Source organism: Centruroides vittatus, unplaced genomic scaffold (assembly GCF_030686945.1).
Source record: "Centruroides vittatus isolate TY-2023 unplaced genomic scaffold, ASM3068694v2 contig_620, whole genome shotgun sequence".
NCBI lineage: Eukaryota > Metazoa > Arthropoda > Arachnida > Scorpiones > Buthidae > Centruroides > Centruroides vittatus.
The window spans coordinates 3,808,830-3,824,505 of record NW_027122381.1 but is presented as its reverse complement, the minus strand read 5'-3'; the positions used below and the strand labels follow the sequence as shown (position 1 = coordinate 3,824,505).

Sequence of the window (15,676 nt, the reverse complement as noted above, 5' to 3'; positions counted from 1 at the left end):
CATCAACTTGCCCCTGATGTTTACTTTGAAGATCCAGGTCATCATCCATTATTAGAATTTACACCAATGGTTCGAAGATGGGTGATGATATAGGTGCCACTTTTGTAGTTTACTCCAACTTAGGCAGCAAGCTTCACAACACCTGTTTCCGTCTAGGTAAACACTGCTCAATAACACAGGTAAAAACTTTAGCTATTTATATGAGCTTAATTCGCATTAAACATAGAAAGGACAAAAGACACTACTTACACTATTGCATTTATTTTGACAGTATACCGGGTAGTTTTACACAGGATTATGAAGTCTGATAGCTGCTTAAAACTTGTTCACCACATCCTCAGACACTTAGACAACAACATTAGAATAGATTTCCAATGGGTCCCGGGTCATGCAGAGGTTTTCAGCAACGAGACCACTGACTGCCTTCCCATCAAGCTGCAAAGCCTTCAGTCACTAGTACTTTCAGTTACATTCCTACTTCGTACATCAACACTCACGTCAAGAAGCAAATCTTCATTCTCTGGCAAGGCAGCTGGGAGCATGACACCACTGGTAGGCTCACCTACACTTTCATCCCCAAGGTTGACACTACTGCAACTCTTTGCCACTTTTACCCTAGTTACACCCTCACTCAGCTACTTACAGGACACAGCAACTTTAAGCAACAGTTGCATAGATTTAACCTTGGGGACAATCTGCAATGCCACTGTGGTATTCAGGAGGACCAAACATCACTTCACTTAGTTTTTTGCTGCAATAGGTACAATCACATTAGAGATAGTTTAATGACAGCTGCTATTCTTGAAGGGTACAACTGGCCTTGCAACCTGCACCAACTCATTGACACACATACAATGTTCCATCATCTACTTGCATTTGTTTCCCTTAGTGGGGCTCTTGAGAGCACTCACTCCGGGGGCATGGATGGCAATTAGCTTTTCCATGCTTTGTTTCAACTGTCAGTATATAGCTGTCATAGACCGTTATAACGGTTCTTTCTAATGGCTCTAAGGTGTTCATTGCATTTCCTTTGGATTTAGTTAGTTTTCTGCCTTTGTCTCAATGATCCTGTGGTTGTGGACTTGGTTTTAGGCAAGTTAACTCCAGGTATTGAGCATGTTTTTTGGTGCCAGAAAGACTCAAGCAAGAGAGACCCCTCCTTTTCTCATCAATGAACTTATTGAAGAATCAAGATGAATAAACTTCAGGACTCCCCACTGGAGGAGGAAATTGTGCCTCTAAAGGATATAATTCTGAAAGAGGCTTCAGACCTCTTTGATAGGGTGATGGAATTATGCCCAGCTACCCTTCGCTCTAGACTTAATAATGAGGAGAGAAATGAGATACAGAATTAGATGACAAAATTACATGGATGTGTGTACCAGTTATATGGAGTTTTACAGGAACTACACACTAAGACAACAGAGAAAGCAGTAACTCTGATTTACCAAAAAAACAACCTTCACAGACATAGCAGGAACTAACTGCAGCCCTAGAATAATGATTAAAAGCATTAACAAGACCATAAACAGCAAGGTAAACAAGGAAGGCCCGAGAGGTGGAGTGGCTCTGATTCTACACCCCAAATAAGATGAAAAGGGAAAGTGCTCGAATAGAAAAGAAATAATAACAACACTTAGAGAAAGAATCCAGCCTCACAAGCTTGGGGTAAGCATAAAGGCAATAAGAGATGTAGTGAGTATGGTATCAATAAAGATCGGACTCACTGTTGGAAAGAAAAACACAAGAGTCATACAAAGAATTATCACTTGAATACAGGTTCCAGGAAGAAAAATTAAACTTTATATATATACGAAAAAAAGTACAATAATCAAAACACTAGTACACTAATTACTAAAATAAAAAAACGCTTAGCCTAATAGTAATATTTACTGTATTTAACAATGATGAGTACAGTACATGCTAAAAGGACCAACACATTAATTAAATATTGTTCAATCTGAACAAGAAAATTTACAACAGGAACAGGTGTACTACACACTCATATGGGTTATTCCTTTTATCGTCTATCTCTCAGCAACAGTTATTACACTCTGGGTGGAATATCCGTGTGAATGCAAACGGATTTGTTCAAAACCTGAGTCCAGCTACTTTCAACCCTTCCTTTGCTTACCTCCTTTGTCGGAGCTTCCTCATTTTTGTATCCTTCTGCTAGCAGAAGGATAAAAAAGTGAGGAAGCTCTCTCCCCACTGTCCATGGTGAAGTCCCAAGAATAAAAAATGGTGCTCGTGCATGTTATACACTCCCTTTTATATCCCCGCCATCCGGGGCTTTTCACCAGTCACATGATGTCATCACAACCAACCCCAGACCAACGAGTGGTTGCCGAAGACGGAGGCACATGACAAACGGAATGGTTTCCAAAAAAAAAAAAATATTGCGTCAATGTAGGGATCCAATGCAGGGCTGATCCCAATACACAAACAAAATAAAAGTAAAAAATATATACATATAACAATTTAGTGACGGAGCACTACAGAGAAATAAAGGTGATGGGGTCTGTGTGAGAGTGGGGTCCCAGGAGGATGGACACATCTTCAAGAAGGCTGTAGACACCGATCCACAGCTAGCTTCTAAAACATCTACAAAAATTTCTGAGGGACGGCGACCAAAAGTCATTTTGTTACACATACCCAATTATACAAAGGATGATGAAATAACAAACAATTTATGACCAAAACCAGATATGGATGGAAACCACAATAAAGGAATTTGCAGAACAATGTAGAGTAGCTATGACACTAAACAAAGGAAAGATATGGGAAAACTGTAGACACATTGTGCTCAGTGTCTCACCTATGATCAGGAGCATACTTATTAGAGAGAGATACCTGGCTTTATCCTGGAACCACGTAAAAGTGGACAACTTTGTCTTAGTGCTGAGATGTTTCAAGTGCTGCAGTTTTGGGCACCTTGCTTGTGATTGTGAGAAAATACTGAGGTGAAGTCATTGCACTAAAGAGCATAGATACACAGAATGTCCAAATAGGGACTCTCAACCTAACTGTACTAACTGTATAGAAGCAAACAAAGGGCTTTCTATAGAAAAGAAGTATAAAACTAAGCACAATGCTTATGATCTGATCTGCCCCACTATGCAGAGAGCGAAGACTGCCATAATAAACTTTACTAATTATGGGTACATCCAACTATTGAGCTTAATGAACAAAAAATCCAAACTAGCTCAGAAATAAAATATTTAGGAATCGTGCTTGATAATACTTTGACATGGACTGTGCATATCAAAAGCATTAAAATAAAATGTATCAACCTCGCACACTCATTTCGCTCCGTTTGCAGAAATCTTTGGGGCATTAAATACTAAACGTCTAAGATAATCTATGAGAGTGCAATCGAGCTGGCAGTACTCTATGGGACCGAGGTTTAGAGGAAAGTGGTTGTCAAACAGCATGCAAAAAGAAGCATTCTATCCATTAAACGGAGTTGCCTGGTGCCTATTGCAAGAGCCTACAGAACGGCTCCTACCACTGCACTCCAAGTCATTGCAAACTTAGTTCCACTTGACATCAAGATCTTGGAGGCATACTGGAAATTTCATCTATACAAAAATCCAGATGGTCTTCTTCTAGAAAAAATCTGCCAACTAAAATCAAAAGCATTGCAGAGAACATTGTGAAGTATAAAACAAATCTTATGCAGGGATGCCACCAGACACATCTATCCCACACCCAGCCTTTCATAAATGGGATCCACAACAACTCTCAGGACATTCGACCAGGGATAAAAATTTTTACCGATGAGTCAAAAACTCCCAAAGGCATAGGATGCTCAGTGATCATTGGTGAAAATGGGTGGTATGTTTACCAAATGCACTCGAAACTGGAGAGCCACTGCTCAATAAATCAAGCCGAGAGCCTGGCTATCCTAAAGGCATTTCAGTATGTGGAAGCGCATCACAAAAATTTCAAAAATCCAATTGTTCTCTATAGCAATAGCAAGACTGCTCTCCTTCAAATTCATAAGTTAAATACTAAGTACACAATCGTTAATCGTATCCTGACCTATCTTCAATGCTTTGAGTAGGCAGGCCTTACGTTATCCTTCTTGTGGATAAGAGGCCACTCAGGCATAAATGGTAATGAAAGGACCGACCTTGTAAGGAAGGCCGCTCGATCACAGAGAGTAGCAGCTTTTGGGAAGCTCCCTAGCTGCTGGCTTCATAATGAATTGAAAAACCACACCATGAAAAGCTGGCAACTTAGATGGGGCAACAAAAACATGGGAAGATTAACACATGAATTTCTTCCAATTATGAAGAATAGGTACAAAGTGGCCTTCTTTGTTCCAGACTTCCATATGATCCAAAATTTTGACTGTTTATGGGAACTTCCGTTCCTACTTAAGGAGGTTCCTGCATAAAGGAAACAAAAAGTGTGACTGCCCACTTCGGGAAGATGATGATACTGCTCACATTCTCTTTGTGTGCAATAAGTACACCTCACAGCGGAAAACCCTCATAGACTTGATTTACCATCACAGGCTACACTGGCCTTGTACTGTTAAAGACTTTTTTCTTAACAAAAAGACGTACAACGCTCTGAGAACCTTTGTCATCGACATTGGGGTCATGGCCCCATCTTTCTAAGTATTAGTCTACTCCTCGTACAATATGTTCTCTACATACATTGGCCAAGAGGCTGCTAAGGGAGATTTCTATCTGTAGTTATGTTGTTCTGTTTTATTTGTTCGGGTTTTCTTTGTATTTGGGCAGCCTCCAGACCCTAGGAGTGGCCTTTCGTGTTGTTTTCATCTGGGGCTCACTGTTTGTTTACCCATCAGGTCTAAGTTTAGGCCGTCTTATGGGCCCAAGGTTGGGATGTTTTCCCACCCATCTTTTGTACATACATGTTTACTTGTTTTATGGGTTTGTTTGTTTTTAGCTGTTCTGGGTAGCATTGTGCTTGCCCCTCCGGGTTGCTTTCATTGGCAGGCCCACTGTTTGTTAACCCATTGGACTTAAGTGCAGGCTGTTCATGGGTCCTAGGTTGAGAAGTGTTCAACCACTTGTCTTCGTATCATTTCCTTTTGTTTTTATCATTTTCATGTAAATTTTGTTTCGGGTTTGTTTGTTACTTAGCAGTCCCATTGTCATCACCAGGTGTTTGGCCATTCGCATTGCTGCTATTTGTATATCGCCACACCTGCCTCACCGGAGGCAGTCCCTTGGGCATCCACGCCTTTCTGTAATTCCCTTATATTCACTATTTGCTTATGGGCTATGCCTCCACATGTTTTGTACATTTGTTAATTTCAAATAATGGAACCAACTGGGTGCTCTGAGGTCTCATGTTTCATGCTTTCCTATTAGTCTTTTCTTTTCTTCTTCCTCCTCATTTCCTCTAAAACTCTTCATCCTTCCTTTTCAAAGGCTATGCTGTAAGGTTAAGAATTCTTCTCCTTTCCAGTAAAGTAAAGTATATAGCTGTCATTATCTGTAAAAACAAAATAATTCTGACATTCTGTTTTTAACAACTGTTGCATATTTCTTACAAAAATGAAAGATATGCTTAAAAAAACCACTAGAGGCATAGCTAGAGTTCTCTGGGCCCAGTGTGGAACCAGATTTGTGGGCCCCAAAAACATTTTTGGCAGGAGTGTCTTTTTTTCATAATGGTAATCAGGAACGTCCAAACAAAAAACAAGTAATTTTTTCTGTAAATTTCAAGCATTTGAATTTATTTATTCCATTTTGTGCAAGGTAAAACAAATAATATTAGGATACATTTACATTTTAAAAACTCACTTTATGCTTTCTGACTAGCAAAATCAGAAATAACAGAATCAAAATCGATGGAATCAGTAACTTTACGTTAAATGGATAAAATGGCAAGGTTCATCAATCTCTGGATGTTCATTGTTGATCTCAGGTAGTTTTTACTTAGCTTCAGCTTGAAAAAACTTCTCTCACAAGTTGCAGCACTAACTCCGATCATTAAGAAGATTCGAAGACCGATTTCTATATTCGGTACCAAATCGATCAATTTGTATCGATGAATGAAATTCAGAAGCTCCATTGGTCCACCTTGACAAATCTGGTTAAGGTGTTAAGTATATTTTTGTTTTTTTATGTAAATGGGCTAAAACATTTTTGTGTAGTGGTGTATATGGTGTATAACTTGATTAGAGTTGGTTGCTGGTTTTCCTGTGTAATAGTGGCCCCATTAGCTCGAACAAGGTTTGGAGCTATTGAACTATTTTGCTACGAAAATAGTTCAATAGTTCCAAACCTTGAACAATTTGCAAAATGGTAAAATTTGCTAAAAACTACATCACGTATGATGTATTATTCCCTCTGTTTCTTGCTTTTGCCAGCAATTTGCTCTTGGTGTGAATTAAGATAAACAACATGATAACCAAACTAATTACATTTTATCTGTATTACTTAATAATCATCAATAAAACTGTTTAATTCAAATTTTGGATAAATCCAATTATTTTGCACTGTCCTTGAAATGCAAATTAACCAGATTTGACTGTATAAAAAATGTGGTCCTACTCTGAATAGTAGTATATATTTCATTAAAGGATAAGAAGAAAAAGATATTTTGTTTCCATTCCAAATGTAAGCATATAACTTTTATGGTTTTTCCATTTATACCTTGTATGTAAATATGCAATAAAATAAAATGGAGTATCATTTTTCTGAGTATGGTTTCAATAAGAAGAATTTTGTCTTAAAAAATTATTTTCTTAAGTATTTATTTAATGTTTATACTTACTTGAAAATTTGATGCTATATTTCCACCACACAAATCAACTAGTTCTGTCATATGATACCAGGCATCAAATTTCCAAAGACAAGTTTTCAGATCCAGATGTTGATATAAACGTAACGTCTTTTCTTCTCGAAGCATGAGACCATACTGATAAGGCTTGGTGAAGTAAAATTCTGAGAAATTACGATTTGAAATATCTACAAAAAAGCATATTTTGATTAATTAGAATATTCTATGCAAATCCAATATCAATGAGATTATATAAGTTATTCTTATTTTATAATACACAAAACTAATTATTATTAAATCAAAAACAATCCACTACACTTGTGTTCAATTTCGTAGCCACTTTTTACCTTCCTCCCTGTTTTATATAAGAATGTTCCTTTGGTAAACTTCCTCCCCTATAATCATAGATCACAAAGCATAAATCATTAGTATAGGAACACAAAGCTTTGTAAATTTCATGACTATTTATTTTATTAATTATTTTGTGTCAGAATTTGTTACAAATCTCACTTAAAAAACCAAAAATCCAGCTTGCAATCCATAAAAGGATGGAAAAAACAAATGTTTTCAATTACATTTAGCAATCATCTTCAAGTTAAAAAATGTATTTGGAACTGATATTTGAATAGAACAAGAGATGGAATATAATAATTGAAGCAGAGCATTAGCAAAGCTTCTATGAAACTTACAGAAATGTGTTTATTCTCAAAATATACATGATAGATTTTCATTAAACTCTGCCACTTTCCATTAATTATGATGAGGAATTAAAAAGTGCAATAAAATATGGGAGTTTGTGACTTTGTTTTTGAGATATGAGGTCATTTCATAAGAGCATGCAACAGAGATATTGCACAAATTGTGTGACTTTTTCCTGTGATGTTTCACAGTTGCTAGCACATCTTCTACAGGCTTATAGAATCAAGTTTGTTCTCAAAATTTAATGAATTGATTTTTTATAAAACTTTGCCATTTTCCATTAACTATCTTTTATCTCCCCATCCAATCGACCTTAAACCACCAAAATTTAACAGCATGAATCTTTTAATACACAAACCTTCCTGCAAAAGTTCAAAAATTTTTGAAAGCACAGGAGTTATCAAGCTTCACACAGGGTAGAGAAAATCATGTCCCCCACACACACACACTAACATCCACATACACAGAAAAAAAACAACGTTTTTGCATTTCTTGACATTTGAAGATCCCATAAGTCCAAATGTAAAAATCTTAAAAGGATCATTTTTTGACTGATTGCCATACTTACCCTCTGTTATCTATAACAGAGTTGGGAAAGTAGAAATAGAAGTTCATGACTTTGTTTTCAATATACAAAGGTATTACAGTAACATTGTCTGTGCTCTCTGATGCAATGACTGCACCTAACAAAATTTAAGCCTATGGGTCAAAAATAAAAACAGATTACATGCACCTAACGGAAAATAGGCACGAAAAACAGAGATCCAAAAACAAAGCTATCGCCATTGATTACTTTGTTCTTGGATCATCTTTCTGTACCTGGCCAGTGCAAGAATAGTGTCTACTATGGCATGCAGATACGAGGATAACTCAAAATAACTTTGCACTTATACAGTACCCAATAAATGCAGACAGGCAAACTTTGCAAGTGCATCCGTCTGCATCCGTCAGGTACTGTACAAGGATTGCCTCTTCTGTGCCTAACAGATGCAGGGATTGTTTCTTTCCTTCTGGCTCTACTTCAAGTCTATCACAATATGAGAAAGTTGCACAACGTTCTAGTTTAAAACATAAAACAACTTCTGATTGGCAGTCGGTGGCCATGTAATTGCATATGGATGTAAAAAGTAATATTAAATATCCAATAATACCCTCAAAGCTGGGGATAATGTGTTGTTATCCTTATAGTTGACAGCAGTATTATTTCTGCTGGCCTTGTAAATTTCTAGCATTTCCAGATACTTACGTTGTAAAAGTGTCCAAATATGTTGAATGAGACATGGATTGTTAATGTTCACCTGCACATCCTCATCCGAGGTGTATGTGGCTAATGCTGTAGCAGTTTGCCTTTTATTTGTTGAAATGAGACATTCCTGCAGATGCTGTTTTAATGGACATATTTTAGCCTAATGACTGCAGTTTCTTTGAATTTGTCCTCTAAACATTTTATTAATTTAGGTGGATACCCACGCTAGATAGCTGAATTATGTAATGCAATTCATGAGTAGAAGTGTGTGAGAATGTCCTTTTCACTAAGGCTCTAAAACATGATACCTTGTATTGGAAGGAATTATATGATGATGATAATTATTGTGAAATTCATAATTATCCAGTATATAGCATGTTTAGTATTTAGAATTCATTATATTATTGTAATGATTGACAGTAATATAATGAATATATGATGAAATATACTAGTTTTGACAAGTTCAGATAATTGTTATAAAGTTTAATTTGCAGCAATTAATACAATTATTTACATGATGTTTCTTGAAGTACAGTAAGACCTTGTTTAGCACTTCCTCAATTAACGCCAATTCAATATAATGTGACCTGCTTGAAGCCTAAAAAAGCTCAAAATTTACACTTACTCAAATTATCGCTGCATTTCACTGATTTGTATATAATAAGATTATTCCCAAACACAAACCAATCAGCAAAAGGTGGCAATTTGTCGTAGCACTGTACTTCCTCTAAATCTATGTTTGTTTGGTGCAATTTTGGAAAAAATATAACATCTTGGATGTCATAAGCAATATTGACTTTACTTGGCAATAATTAGCTGATAAATGCATGAACGGAGTGTGGAAGAAGGTATGACCAGAGGTATCCAAGGATTCTCAATGAGAAGAGCTTATCATTGACCAAATTGTCAACCTAATTGATACAGCAGGATAGGAGGTGTAGACGAGCAGGATATTGAGGAGTTACTGCAGGTTTCTGCTGAGAGCCTTACCAATGACCACCTTCAAGAACTGGCAGAACAAGGAATTTATGTAGAACTGGAAATTAGAGATTCTGAAAAGAAAGAACCCAAAGAACTTGATACAGGTTTCCTTAGTAAAAGTTTGGTAACACTAACCGAAATTGTTGATCAAACTGTAGCGAATGATCCAGATTTTGAAAAGAGTGCAAAAGCGAGATGAGTCATTTTGGATGCAATCTCCTGCTACCAACATTTGCTTAAGGAAATAAAAAGAAAGTAACAAATATAACTACACAACTTTATCACAAAAATACAAGAATTTCAGAAGATCCAGGACCTTTATCACAAAAAATGAACTTTACATTTCTGTGTGCAAATGTTTGTGTGTTATTTAACATATATTATTATGCAAATTAATATAAAAGTAACTTAAAATTAAAGTAAAATCTGTTTATTTTTGGTTGCGTGTTCCCCTTTCCCTATTTACTATGGGTTAAAATAACCTCACTTAATGCTGTTTAATTTAGTGCATTGTCATCTAGGAATGCATCCTAAATGCAAATGAGGTCTTACTGTATGCATGGATGCACTGACTACAATATATTAATCAATTTTTTCTTTTGAAGGGTGGATGTGGCAAATTGTTCTTTTGTTTCCAGATGTTGGATTCTCTCTTAGAATGGCAAGATTTTTTTGTAAAACATTTTCTACGAGGAAGTGCAATTGTGTCTGCAAGGTGTGTGTCTTCTTTATCCATAATTTTGTTAGTTCTTCACTTAGATGGACAAGGAAATCGTTTCTCCTCTTTTCCTTTGTGTGTCCAACAGGTAACTGAATGAAATGAATAAAATTTTTTGCTTGGAATGTGACAAGATGATTGACTAGCAGCTTGTATAGACCAGCAATGATTATTTTTCCTCTAATTACCACTTTGGAGGAATAAGTATAACTGGATTTTCTAGAGCAGACAGTTTTCAATTACACCACTTTCATCTTAACTCTCTTCAAAATATGAGATCTCCAGTCTCTTGAACTTAGCAACACTTACACTGCTGCTAGTGCACTGTGGACCCACTATCATTAGTGCTGGCAATATGTTTAGCAAGTTCATCTTTGTGTCAGTCATCACAATTAGCTCAACTTTCACATCATCATTCTTCTCATCTGTACTTGCATCATTCTCAGATTTGATCTCTTCTTTTGCATCAAGAAACCACAAAATTTTCTTTTCAAAATCAAGATCATTGGCACTAGCAATGTTCATTTAATGAGTACAAACTAAAAAATAAAAATAAATCTATATGAATTATACCATAAAAAGACAAGTTTCACAGAGAAACAAAATAAAACCATGACTTTCCTTATTCTAGGCACCACACAGTCACAAAGCTTCATATAACTAACAAATACAGTTTCAATTCTTACACAGACAAAAGAATTATAAGAATCTGCATCTACTACTGTATTACAATCCAGGCAACAGCATAGGAAGGTACTAAAAACAGCAGCTAGATAGTGAAAAACAGCAGGCGAGAAATCAGTATTGTCAACCTTGCATCATAAAAATGAGTTTTTTTTGTGTTTTAGAGTTAATTACATGTACACAACATATTGTGAAAATGTGTTTTTTTTCTTTGTTAAAAGAAATACATGGGAAAACAAAATAAAAATGAAAAAGGTAAATTTTAATTTAGCTAAAAGCTATCAGCTACAGGTTCTTTTAGGATGCCAGTATATTTTCTGTCCCGACAGATGGAAATAATCGTATGAGCGAATAATGTACAAAAATTCCCCGACTCATATATAGCTGGCGACAAAAGGAAAATAATTAAAACTAATTTTATTGCTAATGTTATACTATTACTAACACGAAAAAAAATGAAAATTAAAACTAGTATTAAACTAAAGGAGGCGAATAAAAAACAGGTAAGAAAATGTAAGAAATTAGGAAGAGGGGTACCCAGCGTTGATCTTTGAGGTCTTCGAAGAATCGGTCACTTTTTTAACGTCCTTGGCAAGGGTCTTACACAAAATATGTCGAGGGGGTTCTCTTCTTCCTCTCAGTTCCTTCGCTTGTCGACCGTTCAGATACCAAAATTCACAGTTAACTCTCATGAATCATCACAAACAAAATGGATCGATCACAACGAATTCTTTAGTCCGTCTATGAAACGCTACTCTTTCTCTTCTGCACGCTGCCAGAACACACCAGAAGCCCGTCTCACCACCTCTTTCTTGAGTCCGAATCCTTTTTGTTCTCTCATTCACGACCCTCCTGCCCTCTAGTTTCGTACTCAACCCCTCAGGGGTTGCGTACCCTTTCTTTGTTCTAGGGGATATATGATGACCATATAAGGAAAGGAATGTCGGAGAGACATCCCAAAGAGGAAAAACAATAGGTAAAGAAAAGAAAGAGAATAAAAGCGTGAGAAAGTGAAATTAAAAAATAATAATAAAATATAAACTATGTACAAACACATGGCGTACAGCCACAATATCAATATCAGCACACAAGGAATTAAAGAAAATGTTATTAACATTTTCATCTGTTTATAATAGACATTTTCAGGTATATAACGCAGAACAAACTGGCTACCTTAAAATTGAATGCATTTTAAATGCATTTTGTAAGTTATTAAAAATAATTTTAAACTGTAGTTGTACAGTGTTTTGTTCTAGAAACAATTTTAAATTAAACATGTAAAATGTTTGTAAAAACTCGTTCGATTTTAATTTTATGTGTGCTGGTATTGTATATTGTGTACGTGTATTATATCCCAGTATTGAAGAGTTATTAATTACATATACAATATTTAATGGATCCTTCTGATATTGAAGAAACTATTTTAAAAAGTTCTGCACACATTTTCTAACTGATAGTTTATCATATGATTAGTAACTAGGCTTATAAAAATGAATCCATATGACAGTAATACTATTAAAAAAAGTCCATGTAAACAATGCCTTCATTTGCATACAATGACATAGTTTTTGCAACTCTTTTCCTTTAAATTGTGCATGTAATTAATAAACAGCTCTTATTTCAAATTCTTATCATGAGAAAATTGCTTTAATGGAGCACAAAACAAATAAATTACAATAGAATGCTTTAATGAACTACTCAAAACTAATAAACACCAATGAAACCTGATAATATTCTAATTGTTAGTTTGTGCAAGAGATGGCACTACTAAAATTAACCAGTTCACTTACGGCTGTTGGGTGTGTTGTTACTCAAAACTGGGTATATTTAATAAACAAAGCAAATGAAACCAATCTGCAGCACAAATTTATAAGAAAGCCAAAGTTTTGACCATGTTAAACAAGCATTTTTAGGCTGACTGACCTACATAGCTGTTAAAACAGGGGGATTGCAATTCAAATGAAATGATGTTAACAGGGTTGGTGTAAGAAAGAGAGATGGAGGGTGAGAAAAGATTGTAAGATTAAAGATCATAAATTGACTTCCGAGGAAAGAGATCTACATCTCAAAAATTTATAGCAGCATTTTTTCTTGCAGTTTTGTAAATCTCTAACTATTCTAAATATCTAAGTCATCCTTTTGGAAGGTACTATATAGGAGATGTGTGCAGTCAAAATGTACTGTACATCATTGTTGGGATTAGAGGTATGGGGGTTTGGGGTCACCAAAAATCAAGTCTGGGAGTTTTAGGTAGGATCCTGCCACCAGGTGTGTATAATCAGACACACCTCTGATTTAGACATGAAAAAGAAGTCAAAGACATGAGGGTAAGAGTCACTCCAAAGTCCAGGAATGACCTTCTGAGGAGGGTGAATGAAAAAATCAACTTAACAAACTTAAGAATAAAAGAAATTATTACAAAGAAAATTAAACATAACATTAGAATTACGTTTTAAATTAATATTAAAAACAAAGTCTGCCCTCAGAAGTTAGACCATTTCTATATTAGTAAAATGGAGGTACATAATGGGGAGTATCCCAAACTTTGTGACTCACAGGAAAAGAGTTCTTTTTTCTTCAAAGATCTTCTGTCTTCTTTTCACTTTCTTTTGCACTTTAGCTTTCCTTCCTTCCTTATCTCTGTTTTTTTACTGATTTTGTTTCCTCCAGATTTAACACTCTCCTTTGGTGTGGCTTTCTACTGTTGTGTTGGCCCTCTTTTCTCAGACTTGACTCTTTCCGGATGTCGTGTTCATTCTCCTCACCTCTCTTCCTTTTCTTCTCATTTTCTGCTTTCTCTTCCTCTCTCCTTCTCTTTAACTTTCTTTTTCTGATTTTTCCTCCTCTCCCTTTTCTCCTTCACTTTATGGCTGATTTTCGTTTCCCTTTCGTTTTATTCTTTTTTCTGACCAATCATGATTTTATTCCAGAGGAAGTTGAGATAATGAAGAATAAAAATGACTAGTTATTCTTTATTCTTCCTCTTGTCTATTATGAATTATGTGTCCATGTGATATCGATAAAGTAACATCTATCATCTCTCACTATTGAAAAAGGGGAAAATGATGGTCACTCCTTTCATCTTTTCTTTCAAATGTTGTGAGATTTATAACAATTGATTGATAATTTTTTATTTTAATTCGTTTCTCTAAATTTATTTTTAATCAGTATTGCTAAAAATTTACAAGGAGGTTTCTAAAATAAGAAAAATATGCAAAATTCCTTTACGACATTGCTTGATAAACATAAACAATCCAGGTATTGCATTCACACACATCTTCGAGATGTGGATGCAAAGGGCGTCTTGTCTGATAGCTAACAATTGTTTGATGAACAACCAGACAAAACAAAAATGGGATAAAATACATATATAACTTAAAAAAGTTGATTAAAATTAATGTTAATAATAATTCATGGATATATATATAATATATATCCATGAATTATTATATAATCCAATGTATTATTATGAATTATTATTATTAATATATATATATATATATATTTTGTATAACACGGGTTCATATAAGATGGATTTGTATAACACGATAAAAAAATTGTGATCGTGTTTGTATAACATGCTAAAAGAGGCTCGTATAACATGGTAAAAGAGCGAGACAGATTGTCATGGCTGACTAGTGTCTCGACAGAATTGGTCGAATCCAGACCAACTGTTGAGTTTAAACGAGCGGTGGACCTACTAAAAAAACATTTATTATTCAACGGCCATAAAAATTATATTTCTATTAATGATGTCTCCAAAGTTCAGCAAATTTTTCGCAGAAAGAATAACTTATCGGACAGCCATACCCCTAAACTGCAAAAGTGCCGGGGTGTGAACGGCTCACGTATTTGTAAAATCTAAGTGACTTGTACAGCATGGAATTCATATAACACGGAACGTATCTATCGTGTTATGGGGGGTCTACTGTATAGGTATATAATAACAACCAAATTTTGGAGGAAAATGGTGGGCCTCACAGAGGCAAAGGTTGTTAATGTAGTGTTGGCCAGCCCTTTTGAGATGGAAGTTCAATGTTCTTTGAGGCAGATGTTTAAAAGTTGCCCCATAGCACCCATGTATTCTAAGTTGCAGTTGGCACTGCAGTTGGCCATCTTAAAGATAAAGGGATCATGGGAAAGGGGCAGGGATGAAGATTGGATGTGTAGGCTTCCTGTAGAATTTAGTTGAGATGCATCCATTAGAAAAGGAAAGCCGGAGGTCAAAGAGGTAAACTTCTGCGAGGTTGCCGAAGGGCTGTTTGTCAGAACAGTCATGTGGTCACGACTCTCATGTGTGAGTGTAAAAGACCCTCTGAGACAGGCTTTGGTGAATCAGGACAGCACGGGAGAGCAAAGGTAAATCCCAGTTTGTCGAAAAATCTTTTATTGATGATCTGCAGGATCACTAAATTCCAGGAGCACTACGAACAAAGAACATCACACCCTTGAATCATGTGTTTTTGTACCTTTCACCCCCAATTCCACCTTTTGATTGGTCTCCCTCATCACCTGGTGACAATTTGAAATCTTTTGTAGGACACAAGAGAGGTGAACTATGCTACTAAACATGATTCCTC

The 15,676-nt window shown here is 35.7% G+C and overlaps 1 protein-coding gene across 5 annotated transcripts in view; it reads right to left on the bottom strand.

Annotated features, from left to right (window-relative positions):
* The window catches only part of LOC136979441 (extracellular matrix organizing protein FRAS1-like), a 522,959-nt gene that overhangs the window by 50,761 nt on the left and 456,522 nt on the right, over positions 1–15,676 (bottom strand). For all 5 annotated transcript variants that reach the window (XM_067275439.1, XM_067275436.1, XM_067275435.1 and 2 more), the window contains one exon: positions 6,763–6,956. In XM_067275439.1, coding sequence (XP_067131540.1) covers positions 6,763–6,956 — 194 coding nt within the window. The remainder of the gene's footprint in view (positions 1–6,762; positions 6,957–15,676) is intronic.